Source organism: Salmo salar, chromosome 19 (genome assembly GCF_965601325.2).
Source record: "Salmo salar chromosome 19, fSalSal1, whole genome shotgun sequence".
In the NCBI taxonomy this organism is placed as follows: Eukaryota; Metazoa; Chordata; class Actinopteri; order Salmoniformes; family Salmonidae; genus Salmo; species Salmo salar.
The window spans coordinates 29827532-29841116 of NC_138309.1; the positions used below are offsets into that span (position 1 = coordinate 29827532).

Genomic DNA, 13585 nt, shown 5'->3' on the forward strand with positions numbered 1-13585 from the left:
ATCAGGGTCCGTATTCGCTGACTTATTGACTTACCTGGTTGAATAATGGCTAAATAAATAAATGTGGCGTATGAGTGCTGATCTAGGCTCATAATGAATAAGAGATGGTGTCTGATACTAGATCAGAATTCCTACTCTGAGACGCTTTGTGAATACGGCCCAGCAGTCCTTCATTGTGCTGTGACACTGTCAGGTGAACTGGACGGCTGAGGTGAGTGTGGCGGAGCTGGCCCAGGGGAAGCTGCCCAACGAACCGGTGCCGTCGCAGTTGAAGGAAGAGCACTTTTACCAGGTCTCGTACAAAGACCAGCTGGTGTCTGTCGACACTTCCTTCACTATATTGTAAGTCTTCTACTTAAACATGGTTAGAAACAGCTTACACTTTTGCCTCATGGTAATCTTTTAAGCTGTTCACAGTTAATTTGCTTATAGAAGTATACTGCTCAAAAAAATAAAGGGAACACTTAAACAACACATCCTTGATCTGAATGAAAGAAATAATCTTATTAAATACTTTTTTATTTACATAGTTGAATGTGCTGACAACAAAATCACACAAAAATAATTAATGGAAATCCAATTTATCAACCCATGGAGGTTTGGATTTGGAGTCACACTCAAAATTAAAGTGGAAAACCACACTACAGGCTGATCCAACTTTGATGTAATGACCTTAAAACAAGTCAAAATGAGGCTCAGTAGTGTGTGTGGCCTCCACGTGCCTGTATGACCTCCCTACAACGCCTGGGCATGCTCCTGATGAGGTGGCGGATGGTCTCCTGAGGGATCTCCTCCCAGACCTGGACTAAAGCATCCGCCAACTCCTGGACAGTCTGTGGTGCAATGTGGCGTTGGTGGATGGAGCGAGACATGATGTCCCAGATGTGCTCAATTGGATTCAGGTCTGGGGAACGGGCGGGCCAGTCCATAGCATCAATGCCTTCCTCTTGCAGGAACTGCTGACACACTCCAGCCACATGAAGTCTAGCATTGTCTTGCATTAGGAGGAACCCAGGGCCAACCGCACCAGCATATGGTCTCACAAGGGGTCTGAGGATCTCATCTCGGTACCTAATGGCAGTCAGGCTACCTCTGGCGAGCACATGGAGGGCTGTGCGGCCCCCCAAAGAAATGCCACCCCACACCATGACTGACCCACCGCCAAACCGGTCATGCTGGAGGATGTTGCAGGCAGCAGATCGTTCTTCACGGCGTCTCCAGACTCTGTCACGTCTGTCACGTGCTCAGTGTGAACCTGCTTTCATCTGTGAAGAGCACAGGGCGCCAGTGGCGAATTTGCCAATCTTGGTGTTCTCTGGCAAATGCCAAACGTCCTGCACGGTGTTGGGCTGTAAGCACAACCCCCACCTGTGGACGTCGAGCCCTCATGGAGTCTGTTTCTGACCGTTTGAGCAGACACATGCACATTTGTGGCCTGCTGGAGGTCATTTTGCAGGGCTCTGGCAGTGCTTCTCCTGCTCCTCCTTGCACAAAGGCGGAGGTAGCGGTCCTGCTGCTGGGTTGTTGCCCTCCTACGGCCTCCTCCACGTCTCCTGATGTACTGGCCTGTCTCCTGGTAGCGCCTCCATGCTCTGGACACTACGCTGACAGACACAGCAAACCTTCTTGCCACAGCTCGCATTGATGTGCCATCCTGGATGAGCTGCACTACCTGAGCCACTTGTGTGGGTTGTAGACTCCGTCTCATGCTACCACTAGAGTGAAAGCACCGCCAGCATTCAAAAGTGACCAAAACATCAGCCAGGAAGCATAGGAACTGAGAAGGGGTCTGTGGTCCCCACCTGCAGAACCACTCCTTTATTGGGGGTGTCTTGCTAATTTCCTATAATTTCCACCTGTTGTCTATTCCATTTGCACAACAGCATGTGAAATTGATTGTCAATCAGTGTTGCTTCCTAAGTGGACAGTCTGATTTCACAGAAGTGTGATTGACTTGGAGTTACATTGTGTTGTTTAAGTGTTCCCTTTATTTTTTTGAGCAGTCTATAAACAAATGAAGTCTGATTGTGCTTGTCACATCAGCTGGTGTGCTTGTTCTGATTCGCTGTTTGTTGGTTTTAGGCCACGCCCTGACAAGCCAAAACACATGAGGGCCACACTGAGCGACACGACCGTGAGGATGGTAGAGGTCCTATCAGGAAAGATCTGTGAGTCCGGATCCACCAGCAGCAGTTTACTGTCAACTTCTAACCATTATACTGCCTTCCTGACACACATTCACATTTAGGACTTCTTGGATTACCTTCCAAATGAGAAACTGGTAGTTCCCTCTTCCAGACTTAGCGCTTGTGGACCAGTATGGGAATAAAAGTCAGACGCTGACCTGGACCTGTGTGGACTTGCTCGCCGTGGATGCCGAGGGTCTCAACAAGACATCTCTGGTGTTTACCTGGCAGGTACATTGAATAAATCGAAGGGATTTGTAACTTGTTCATTTACTGTGATAATTTTTTTCCTGAAAGTATAATTGGAGACAAATATCCCATGTTGTGATTTAGAAAAAATATAAAATGACCATTATGCTGTGTGTTGTAACTAGGAGAGCACCAACTCCGTCTTGGTGTTGGGGGTGCGCTTCAACCCCGGGTTCCCAGGCATCAGAGAGACTTTGTGGAGCACTTGACCATCAAAGTGACGGCCGGGGTCCCTGCACAGCTCAAACTGGTGGACGGGCCACAGGAGGTGGGCATTAAGTTAGGGGCCAAGACACTCTGGCTGCGTCAATGGTGCCATTTGGGATGACATCGCTATGGTTAGGTATTGGTCATGGCTTTCCTTTCTCCCTCACTGTAGCCCATGTGTTTTGTTTCTAACCCAGCCCCTGCAAGTGCTGAATGAGCAAGGCATCCAGATGCCCTTTCTCTTCCAGCTGTTTGACGAGTGGGGGAACCCCTCCCCTGACAAAAGGATTGTCGTGGCGCTGAAGACCTCCAATCCGGCCCTGAAAGTCAGACACTCTCACCACCACTGTTGTAAAGTGGGACATGGGGATGATATGCAGTGGGGGATACTGATGCTGCATACTATATATTTACACTTGATAAATTAGTCAAGTCTATTGGGTGGTCTATCTTCTTGATTCAAAATTGTGATGACATCTTTTGTTGTTCAGGTGAAGTCATCTGTTACTTCACAACCAATGGACAAAGACAGAAAAGCCTGTTTCATAGTGGACCATGTGAGAGGGCCCAAGTGAGTTCCTAACTGTATAATTCCTAACTACTTGCCATAATGACACTGTAACCATATATTAATGGAGAGCAGTGTTCAAGACCTGTAGTTCTGTCAGGGGGGAGTATGTGCTGGAGTTCAGAGGGCCCTTCAACAAGCAGTCCATCCACGGTCCATCTGTGAAGCTCACCATTATCCCAGATCCCAACAATTCTGTCAAACTGGTGGTGGAGTACAACACGAACTCAGTGTTTCCTGCTGGAGGCACACTCACATGTCTGTACCTCCTGTTTATCTGTAAATCTACCTGTTTGTCTGTGGCTTTACCTGTGTGTAACTATGGATCGAAGTGTCTGTGGCGCTATCTACCTGTCTGTGGCTCTACCCGTGGGTCTGTCTGTGGCTCTACCCGTGGGTCTGTCTGTGGCTCTACCCGTGGGTCTGTCTGTGGCTATACCCGTGGGTCTGTCTGTGGCTCTACCCGTGGGTCTGTTGATATGTGTGTGCCACTGGCATCTCTGTATCAGCTGACATGGTTATCTGTATGTCCAGTGTTTTCAGTGTTGTGGTGTCTGAGGAGGGCAGCACCATAAAGAACCTGAACCCTGTCAACATCTCCATGATGATGTGGAAGTGAGTGCCATCAGGGACATCATGGCCCCCCTCAGGGGTTAGTTACTGGACAAATGGCACCCTACTGCCTATATAGTGCACTACTTTTAACTACACCCATAACTAGACCCAGAGGACTTTGGCTATGTCACACATGGACACAACGTTTCACATTACTTAAATATAAAAAGGTGATGACAAAGATTCTGTATCTGATGGGAATAATCAACTCATTGGTCTACATGCTTTTCTGAAGGCTGCCCAACTGAAATGCAGCAAACCCATGAAAGACAAAAGGGAAGACAGTTTTCACTTCAGGTAACTAATAGTGTTTTATATTCGGGCGCAGCTTGTGCCAAGTGCTGGGTACATCTCCTGTCTAAATGACTTTAGAAAAGAAACACTGAAAATACAAAATGGCTTAAAGCAGTGTGGCCGTAGTGTGTTAGCGATCACCAATTCAACGTGGGATGGTTGGGAAATTCTTGTCAGAGGGGTTAGCCACTTTGTGGTGTCTCTTCTCTTAGGTTTGTATCAACACAAAGGTAATCCTGTGATATGTATGTACAGTGAGGGGGAAAAGTATTTGATCCCCTGCTGATTTTGTACGTTTGCCACTGACATTAAAATGCAAATAATTTCATCACATTTTTGACATGCGTTTTTCTGGATGTTTTTGTTGTTATTCTGTCTCTCACTGTTCAAATAAACCTACCATTAAAATTATAGACTGATCATTTCTTTGTCAGTGGGCAAATGTACAAAATCAGCAGGGGATCAAATACTTTTTTCCCTCACTGTAAAAGGATTCATGTTCATCTAACAGAGACAAAGTCATCCCAGAACGTGTTGGGAGGTACACAATCCAGTTTGTGCTGTGTGTGGACAAGACAAAAGTGCAGTGGAGTCACCGGTTAAGTTCAACCTAAACCATGTGGTTTAGAGCAGTAAACCCACTTCCAGACACCCCCTAACTGGGCTTTGAATGAAACGCGTGGATATGGTCTCCACTCTCCAAATTGATCTCCTGTTTATTCTATCTAGAAGAAACGTATTTCATGTCGAGTGGCTGGATGTCTACAAGCCCTATAGGTTATTTTGGGCCATTTGTAGAACTAAAGTAATCATGTCTCTCTTTCCTGTCCTCGCCTTGTATGCCATAGACGTTGTGCCCAACGATCCTGTCAAATTGGTCCCAGACCTTCAGCCACCAACCCCAGTGGTCTCCAACAACATTGTCATTGCCAGTCGGACTCTGATGGAGGACACGTGTCTGAAAATAATGGTGAGATGATTAGATCCTCTGGCCAGCGGCCAGCGGATAGGCATTAATATGGCCAGCAGATAGGCATTAATATGGAGTTTGTTCCCCCCCCCCCCCCTCGTCTTTGTCTATTTCTGAGGCTGCTGGTTTGTGTTGCTTCCCTCCAGGATGTGTATAATAACCCAGCTGGACTGGAGCTGAGTGGGAAGGTGGTGGTCACCATCAAGTGCTCCAAGGGCTCCAGTGACAAAGGCCTGCCTCTCTTTGAGGGCAAAGCCAAGAGCCTGCAGTTTAGCCTTGCTAATGGAGAGGCCCACATCACTGTGAGTGGGGTGGTGGTGCAGTGTGCTTGTACAACATCTTTTCTTCAGGCTTTGCGTGCTAACCGGATTTTGCATTATTTTTTGAAAATGTCTCTCTCCCTTCTAGAATCTGTCCATCATGAAGAACAGTCCTGGTCAGGATGGGAATGAGTACGTCCTGTACTTCAGACCTGTCATCCCAGGGTTTGGCCCCAAAAATCCCCTGGTAGCGTTTTGAGCTCCCTTTCCGCTTCTACAATCATATGTTTTATTTAATTGTTAAATCACATCAATGTCAGTTTGTCATTTTAATGGTAGATTTTTGAATAATATTGAGTGTTTGCCATCTAAAAGGGGTTGACACGCTGTGATCATGAGTGTCCAGCCGTCTTAAAGGGACATTTCACTCAAAGTTAAAATGTGTCGGATGTTTCAGACCTGAAAAGTAGACTAATGTTAAGATGACTTTCCACATCCTAGGCCATCTATCTTGTCGCTCCAGCTATGTGCCTCAGTCCCAAATCTATGGAAAAGATGAGCAGTCTACATTCCAGGTTGTATTTGTTGGTTATCTTTTCCATTCATGTTGGGTGGGGGCATATAGCTGGATCGACACAACCGATGTCGTTGGACGTGGATTCATCCTAACTTTGGACTACTTTTGATGGGCAAGTGTGGTGTCCATTTAAAGGCCAGTCTCTTGGCTCCTGGAACAGTGTGGCTCAGGTGATCCCAACTGTTCTCCTGTCCCCTACTAGATGTGGAGAACAGGAAGCAGATGTCTGAACTGGCCAGGAAGAAGGACCAGATAAACCAGACGATTGACATCTACAAGAGTCTGTTTGACACCAACAGGCAAATCATCACGGAGCTCGATAGTAGGTGTTGCGTTCCAAACGTGTTATGTCTGTGTTAACTGAGCTGCTAGAGAGAATGGAAACATACAATTTGGTTCCAGTTTGGTGCCAGGCTATCAGTGTTAAAACATGTTCCTGCTGTAGAGCTGTGATATCTCTTCCTTTAGATCAAGTGCTCAACGCCACCAACAAAGAGGGTCATCTGAAATCGGTGCTCAGGAAGAATAGCATGAATGTTGCACAACTGTCATCTGTAAGTATTTGATTATACCCACATTCCATCCAATTGACAACAGTTTTTCATGTGAATATTCTCAAATCTGCATGAAAACAATGTGCAATTTCCCACCAGAGATGTTTCCATAAAGTTGACTAAAAGGCGTGATGACGTAGTGCACATAAAATAACTTTTGCGGTTAAATTCCCATGTACAAAATAAAAAAATAAATACAAGTAAAATGGATTTCCATCGCATTTTCAACTCCACCGATGGTTTTGTCTAAACAAATGTTGCGTTACAGTGCCTTTGGAAAGTATTCAGACCCCTTGACATATTCCACATTATTACGTTACAGCCTTATTCTAAAATTGATTGCAAAAAAAATCCTCAGCATTCTACACACAATACCCCATAATGACAAAGTGAAAACAAGTCTTTAGAAATGTTTGCAAATGTATTAAGAACAAAAAAAATACCTTATTTTCATAAGTATTCAGACCCTTTGCTATGAGACTTGAAATTTGAGCTTTGGTGCATCCTGTTTCCATGGATCATCCTTGATGTTTCTACAACTTGATTAGAGTCCACCTGTGGTAAATTCAATTGATTGGACATGATTTGGAAAGGCACACACCTGTCTATATAAGGTCCCACAGTTTACAGTGCATGTCAGAGCAAAAACCAAGACATGAGGTTAAAGGAATTGTCTGTAGAGCTCCGAGACAGGATTGTGTCGAGGCACAGATCTGGGGAAGGGTACCAAAACATTTCTGCAGCATTGAAGGTCCCCAAGAACACAGTGGCCTCCATCATTCTTAAATGGAAGAAGTTTGGAACCACCAAGACTCTTCCTAGAGCTGGCCGCCTGGCAAAACTGAGCAATCGGGGGAGAAGGGCCTTGGTCATTAACCAGATGGTCACTCTGACAGTGCTCCAGAGTTCCTCTGTGGAGATGGGAGAACCTTCCAGAAGGACAATCATCTCTGCAGCACTCCACCAATCAGGCCTTTATGGTAGAGTGGCGAGACGGAAGCCACTCCTCAGTAAAAGGCACCTGAGCACTTTTTATTTAGTTTTTAAGAATTTTATTTCACATTTATTTAACCAGGTAGGCCAGTTGAGAACAAGCTCTCATTTATGGAAACGCAGCCAAAGGAAGTGTTGGCTTTGGGGATGACCAGTGAAATATACCTGCTGGAGCACGTGCTACGGGTGGGTGTTGCTATGGTGACCAGTGAGCTGAGATAAGGCGGGGCTTTACCTAGCAAAGACTTATAGATGACCTGGAGCCAGTGGGTTTGGTGATGAATATGTAGTGAGGGCCAGCCAACGAGAGCATACAGGTCGCAGTGGTGGGTAGTAAATGGGGCTTTGGTGACAAAACGGATGGCATTGTGATGGACTACATCCAATTTGCTGAGCAGAGTGTTGGAGGCTATTTTGTAAATTACATCGCCGAAGTCAAGGATCGGTAGGATAGTCAGTTTTACGAGGGTATGTTTCGCGGCTTGAGTGAAGGAGGCTTTGTTTGCGAAATAGGAAGCTGATTCTAGATTTAATTTTGGATTGGAGATGTTTAATGTGAGTCTGGAAGGAGAGTTTACAGTCTAGCCAGACACCTAGGTATTTGTAGTTGTCCACATATTCTAAGTCATTACTGTCCAGAGTAGTGATGCTAGTCGGGCGGGATGGTGCGGGCAGCAATCGGTTGAAGAGCATGCACTTCGTTTTATTAGCATTTAAAAGCAGTTGGAGGCCACGGAAGAAGTGTTGTATGGCATTGAAGCTCGTTTGGAGGTTTGTTAGCACAGTGTCCAAAGAAGGGCCAGATGTATACAGAATGGTGTCGTCTGCATAGAGGTGGATCAGAGAATCACCAGCAGCAAGAGCGACATCATTGATGTATACAGAGAAAAGAGTCGGCCCGAGAATTGAACCCTGTGGCACCCCCATAGAGACTGCTGGAGGTCCGAACAAGAGGCCCTCCAATTTGACACACTGAACTCTGTCTGAGAAGTAGTTGGTGAACCAGGCGAGGCAGTCATTTGAGAAGCCAAGGCTATTGAGTCTGCCGATAAGAATGCGATGATTGACAGAGTCGAAAGCCTTGGCCAGGTCAATGAAGACGGCTGCACAGTACTGTCTTATCGATGGAGGTTATGATATCGTTTAGGACCTTGACCGTGGCTGAGGTGCACCCATGACCAGCTCGGAAACCGGATTGCATAGTGGAGAAGGTACGGTGGGATTCGAAATGATCGGTGATCTGTTTGTTAACTTGGCTTTTGAAGATTTTAGACAGGCAGGTTAGGATGGATATAGGTCTATAACAGTTTGGGTCTAGAGTCTCTCCCCCTTTGAAGAGGGGGATGACCGCGGCAGTTTTCCAATCTTTGGCAATCTCAGACGATACGAAAGAGAGGTGTAATAGGGGTTGCAACAATTTCAGCGGATAATTTTAGCAAGGGTCCAGATTGTCTAGCCCAGCTGTTTTGTAGGGATCCAGATTTTGCAGCTCTTTCAGAACATCAGCTGTCTGGATTTGGGTGAAGGAGAAGCAGGGGGGCTTGGGCAAGTTTCTGCAGGGGGTGCTGAGATGTTGCCTGGGGTAGGGGTAGCCAAGTAGAAAGCATGGCCAGCCGTAGAAAAATGCTTATTGAAATTATCGTAGATTTATCGGTGGTGACAGTGTTTCCTATCCTCTGTGCAGTGGGCAGCTGGGAGCAGGTGCTCTTATTCTCCATGGACTTTACAGTGTCCCAAAACCTTTTGGAATTAGTGCTACAGGATGCAAATTTCTGTTTGAAAAAGCTAGCCTTAGCTTTCCTAATTGACTGAGTATATTTGTTCCTGACTTCCCTGAAAAGTTGCATATCGCGGGGGCTAGCTGGATGTTTTTGTGCTGGTCAAGGGCAGTCAAGTCTGGGGTGAACCAAGGGCTATATCTGTTCTTAGTTTTTTTCAAATTGAATGGGGCATGCTTATTTAAGATTGTGAGGAGTTGGAGTTTGCCAAAAGGCACCTAAAGACTTTGACCATGAGAAACAAGATTCTCTGGTCTGATGAAACCATGATTTGGCCTGAATGCCAAGCGTCACATCTGGAGGAAACCTGGCACCATCTCTACAGTGAAGCATGGTGGTGGCAGCATCATGCTGTGGGAGTGTTTTTCAACAGCAGGGACTGGGAGATTAGTCATGATCGAGGCAAAGATGAACGGAGCAAAGTACAGAGATCCTTGACGAAAACCTGCTCCAGAGTGCTCAGACTGGGGTGAAGGTTCACCTTCAACAGGGCAATGACCCTAAGCCTACAGCCAAGACAACGCAGGAGTGTCTTCGGGACAAGTCTCTGAATGTCCTTGATTGACCCAGCCAGAGCCGGATCTAACATCTCTGGAGAGACCTGAAAATAGCTGTGCAGCGACACTCCCCATCCAACCTGACAGAGCTTGAGAGGATCTGCGGAGAAGAATTGGAGAAACTCCCCAAATACAGGTGTGCCAAGCTTGTAGCGTCATACCCAAGAAGACTCAAGCCTGTAATTGCTGCAAAAGATGCTTCAACAAAGTACTGAGTAAAGGGTCTGAATGCTTATGTAAATATTCTATTTTTGTTATTTATTTTCAATAATTGGCACAAATTTTGAAACAGTTTTTGTTTTGTTATTATGAGGTATTGTGTGTAGATTGATGAGGGGGAAAAAAAACTATTTAATCAATTTTACAATAATGCTGTAACCTAACAAAATGTGGAAAAAGTGAAGGGGTCTGAATACTTTCCGAAGGCGCTGTATAAAGCGAATGTGCCCACTCTGGTCTTGGCACGTGTGCTCTAGCCAACAGCTCGCAGATACAGTGCGGTTAGGCTACTTACATGATGAGGTTTTTATGGGTAAGATTATTTTTATTTGTCAAACGGCAGCCAAGTATCGATCATCATGTCACCAGAATAAGACCCTCTTATTTATTGGAAAGGAGCATCAAGGTCATCACTGTGCACCTTCACCATGTGAAGTTCATCATAATTCATTTAATCTGTAGCCTAATAAACTGCAAGTCGTAGGGGACCACACAACATATCATCGCGTGACTCCAAGTTTACTTCGATATGATGGTTATTATATCAAAGCATAAAGGGTTTTCCACCACCATTTCTTGCATAATAAACTATACAGACACCAAAAAATTCCACCTGGTCTAGTGTAGTCTGTTTTGTCGACATTTGGATACTTTAGACAAATGTGCTGTTTCAATCAGCCTTTTGTGAATTTTTTTTTATCCGACATGAACTTTACTCACAAAAAGGTTGGATGGAAACCTGGTTACTGAGAAAGACCATACTCAACCACATTCACAAGACTGTCATCAGTACTATATATGATACATGCACTCTCAGAAGTTGAGAGGTTTGATGGATCCATTCTGTGTTAATATAGATCCCAGCGATCGACACCTTCATCAGTCAGAAGACAGCCGACACTGAGAAAATGAAATTCCAGGTGCAGGGAGTCTGCTCCATGCCCGATCCCTTTAGGGGCACCCCCTACATCCTGGGAAAAGTCATGTCATAATATAGACATTTACTCTGTTTCCCAAATTGAACCCTAATTCTTATATATATATATATATATATATATATAGTGCATTTCTTTTGACCAGAGCCCTATTGGTGCCATTTGGGACCCGTCCCCTGTCTCTGCAGCGTTCTAATGCTTCATCCTAGTAGTGGTTGACTAGAGAAGAACAGTGTGTGCCGTGTGCTTCAGTTTCAGCAGGATTTAAATGTGCCGTCCTTCTGTCTCCGGTGCAGATTGGCCACCTGGCGCTGGTGGAGGACGATGACGTGGCCATCGTCATCTCCTGGGAGACATGGACTGTGTGGTCACCATGACAACGGTGGCAGCACGGAAGATCTACAACGACACCCAGGGGAGGCAGCAGGTCATGCCCCTGTACATGGTACAGCAGCAGGTACACACACACAAGCGCGCACACACACACACACACACACACACACACACACACACACACACACACACACACACACACACACACACACACACACACACACGAGTACCTTTAATAAAACAACATGCAGTTGTGGCTTCCTTTCAATATGGAAGTAAATGAGATTGACCTCTATAGTTTGAATCTTTGTGACCTGTGTTGGGAAAGGTTCTTGGAGTTTTCTTGTTCTCAAAGGTGTTCATGCTTTAGTGAGTTGTACTTGTTTCTTTTTTCAGACCCTTGCCCCACATAAGAAATGGCCAGGCCAGCTGTCTTCCCATTGGAAACCCTGTGTTTTCCCGAGACTTTCTTATTTTCCAAGAGAATGCAGAGGGCTGCCAGATGTGTGAGTCAGTCTTCTTCAGAATTTCTATTTGGATCAAATATTCCCCAATATGTAACTATGTCTATGCTGAGAGGGTTTCTCTGTAGTTCCAGAAGCTTGTCCCACTCTTCCTCCTTGGTCCCAGGAGATTTAGGATCAGTCCTGCCGTTTAGATCACAAAGAATAAGATGACCCGGACGACGGACCTGATCCTAGATCAGCACTACTACGCTGAGACGCTTGTTACACACGACCCTAGGTCTGGTCTCTGTTTGTTTGCAGTTGTTAGGGTAGTTTCTCTCTCTCTTCTCCCCCCCTTGTTCCTGGGTTTGGGGGTTAAACTGTTCCAGACTGAACCCCAGGCTCTTAACTCATTGGGGAGGGGGGGGGGCGCAGTTATGGGCTCCCTCTCTTGGGGACTCTGCTACTGGAGTGGGAATTGGACCCCAGCCAGCCTTTCACTTTAAAATGACTATATATAATGATGCTGTTTGTGTAATTAAAGGATTATTATCATTTGCATGTTTAACTTGAGTTTTTGTCCCCCCCCTATCTAATGAAAGGGCCTAGTTTCCAGTATTTCCAGATTTGGGACTGATGTCATAACGAGGGCTTCTGGAACAGTTTTGCATTATTTTTTACATTATGCTTCTCGGGGCTTCCACTTGTAAGAGGTTTTTGCAGGGGTATAATATCAAACTAAAATGGTTAAAACCATCAAAGAACACCTAGAGTTGAACTGAGTTTATTTATCTCGTACAGAAATAATTATTTGATATCATACACCCCTTGTCTTGAGCCAATTAATGAAACATGATTCACGATCAGTAAATGGAGGGTTAGTGATCAGTTTCAAGTAATCTGGTAGTAGTTTGGTGACTACGTATGTAATTACCCTTTGATAATCATCCCATGTTCCCGCCAGTATTTGGGAACCTATTGGGAGACACCATTTTGATTGATGACCTGGACTCTGCTAACCACTACAGGAAGGGGGTGAGTCAGATGAGGTGCGTTGATTGGATGGCCTTAACCAAGCCATCGAACAATACAGCCTGGGGTGTATTCATTAGTGCACACGTAGCAAAAAGTTTCGCAACAGAAAGCGTTTTGCAACAAACTTTTTTCTTTTGGACAAATTCAGCTAGGCCCCTCCCCTTTTCATACCATTTCAGACTGTTTGCTTTCATTTGGTTCTCAGTGAATACATCCCTGGCTTAGGCTGATAAAAATATGTATCTAGTGTGCATCTGAAATGGCACCATATTATTCCCTATTTAGGGCCCTACTTTTGACCATGGCCATTTGGGACACAGATGGGTGGTACAGGAACTTGTCCTGAAGTCAAGTCAGTATTTTACATTTTTACATTTTAGTCATTTAGCAGACGCTCTTATCCAGAGCGACTTACAGTAGTGAATGCATACATTTCATACATTTTCATTTCATGCATTTTTTTTTACATTATTTTTGTACTGGCCCCCCATGGGAATTGAACCCACAACCCTGGCGTTGCACACACCATGCTGGCGTTGCAAACACCATGCTCTACCAACTGAGCCACAGGGAAGGCTGTTTTCTTGTTTAAGAACTGGGTCTTGTTGTTTTGGTTTTGGCCAGGTGGTCCAGAGCAGAATCCTGTGCCCCACCCTCCTGACCCGGCAGGGCGAGAGGATCCGCAGCAACGCTGAGTTTGGCGGCTTGCAGAACAAAGCCCCACCAATAGAGAAACTGCGTGGCCAGGTGTTCGGTGCACCCCTCCCCAAGCAATACCAAACCTTTGTGGGCCAGATTGGTCAGTCACT

The 13585-nt window shown here is 45.4% G+C and overlaps 1 protein-coding gene across 1 annotated transcript in view; it reads left to right on the forward strand.

Annotated features, from left to right (window-relative positions):
- The window catches only part of LOC106578714 (structural maintenance of chromosomes flexible hinge domain-containing protein 1-like), a 36880-nt gene that overhangs the window by 21558 nt on the left and 1737 nt on the right, over positions 1-13585 (forward strand). The window contains 13 exon segments of the mRNA XM_082966042.1: positions 194-342; positions 2083-2245; positions 2561-2624; positions 2627-2703; positions 2840-3069; positions 3745-3825; positions 4792-5089; positions 5236-5391; positions 5498-5596; positions 6129-6248; positions 6395-6480; positions 11259-11419; positions 11692-13575. Coding sequence (XP_082822168.1) covers positions 194-342; positions 2083-2245; positions 2561-2624; positions 2627-2703; positions 2840-3069; positions 3745-3825; positions 4792-5089; positions 5236-5391; positions 5498-5596; positions 6129-6182 — 1371 coding nt within the window. The 3' untranslated portion in view covers positions 6183-6248; positions 6395-6480; positions 11259-11419; positions 11692-13575.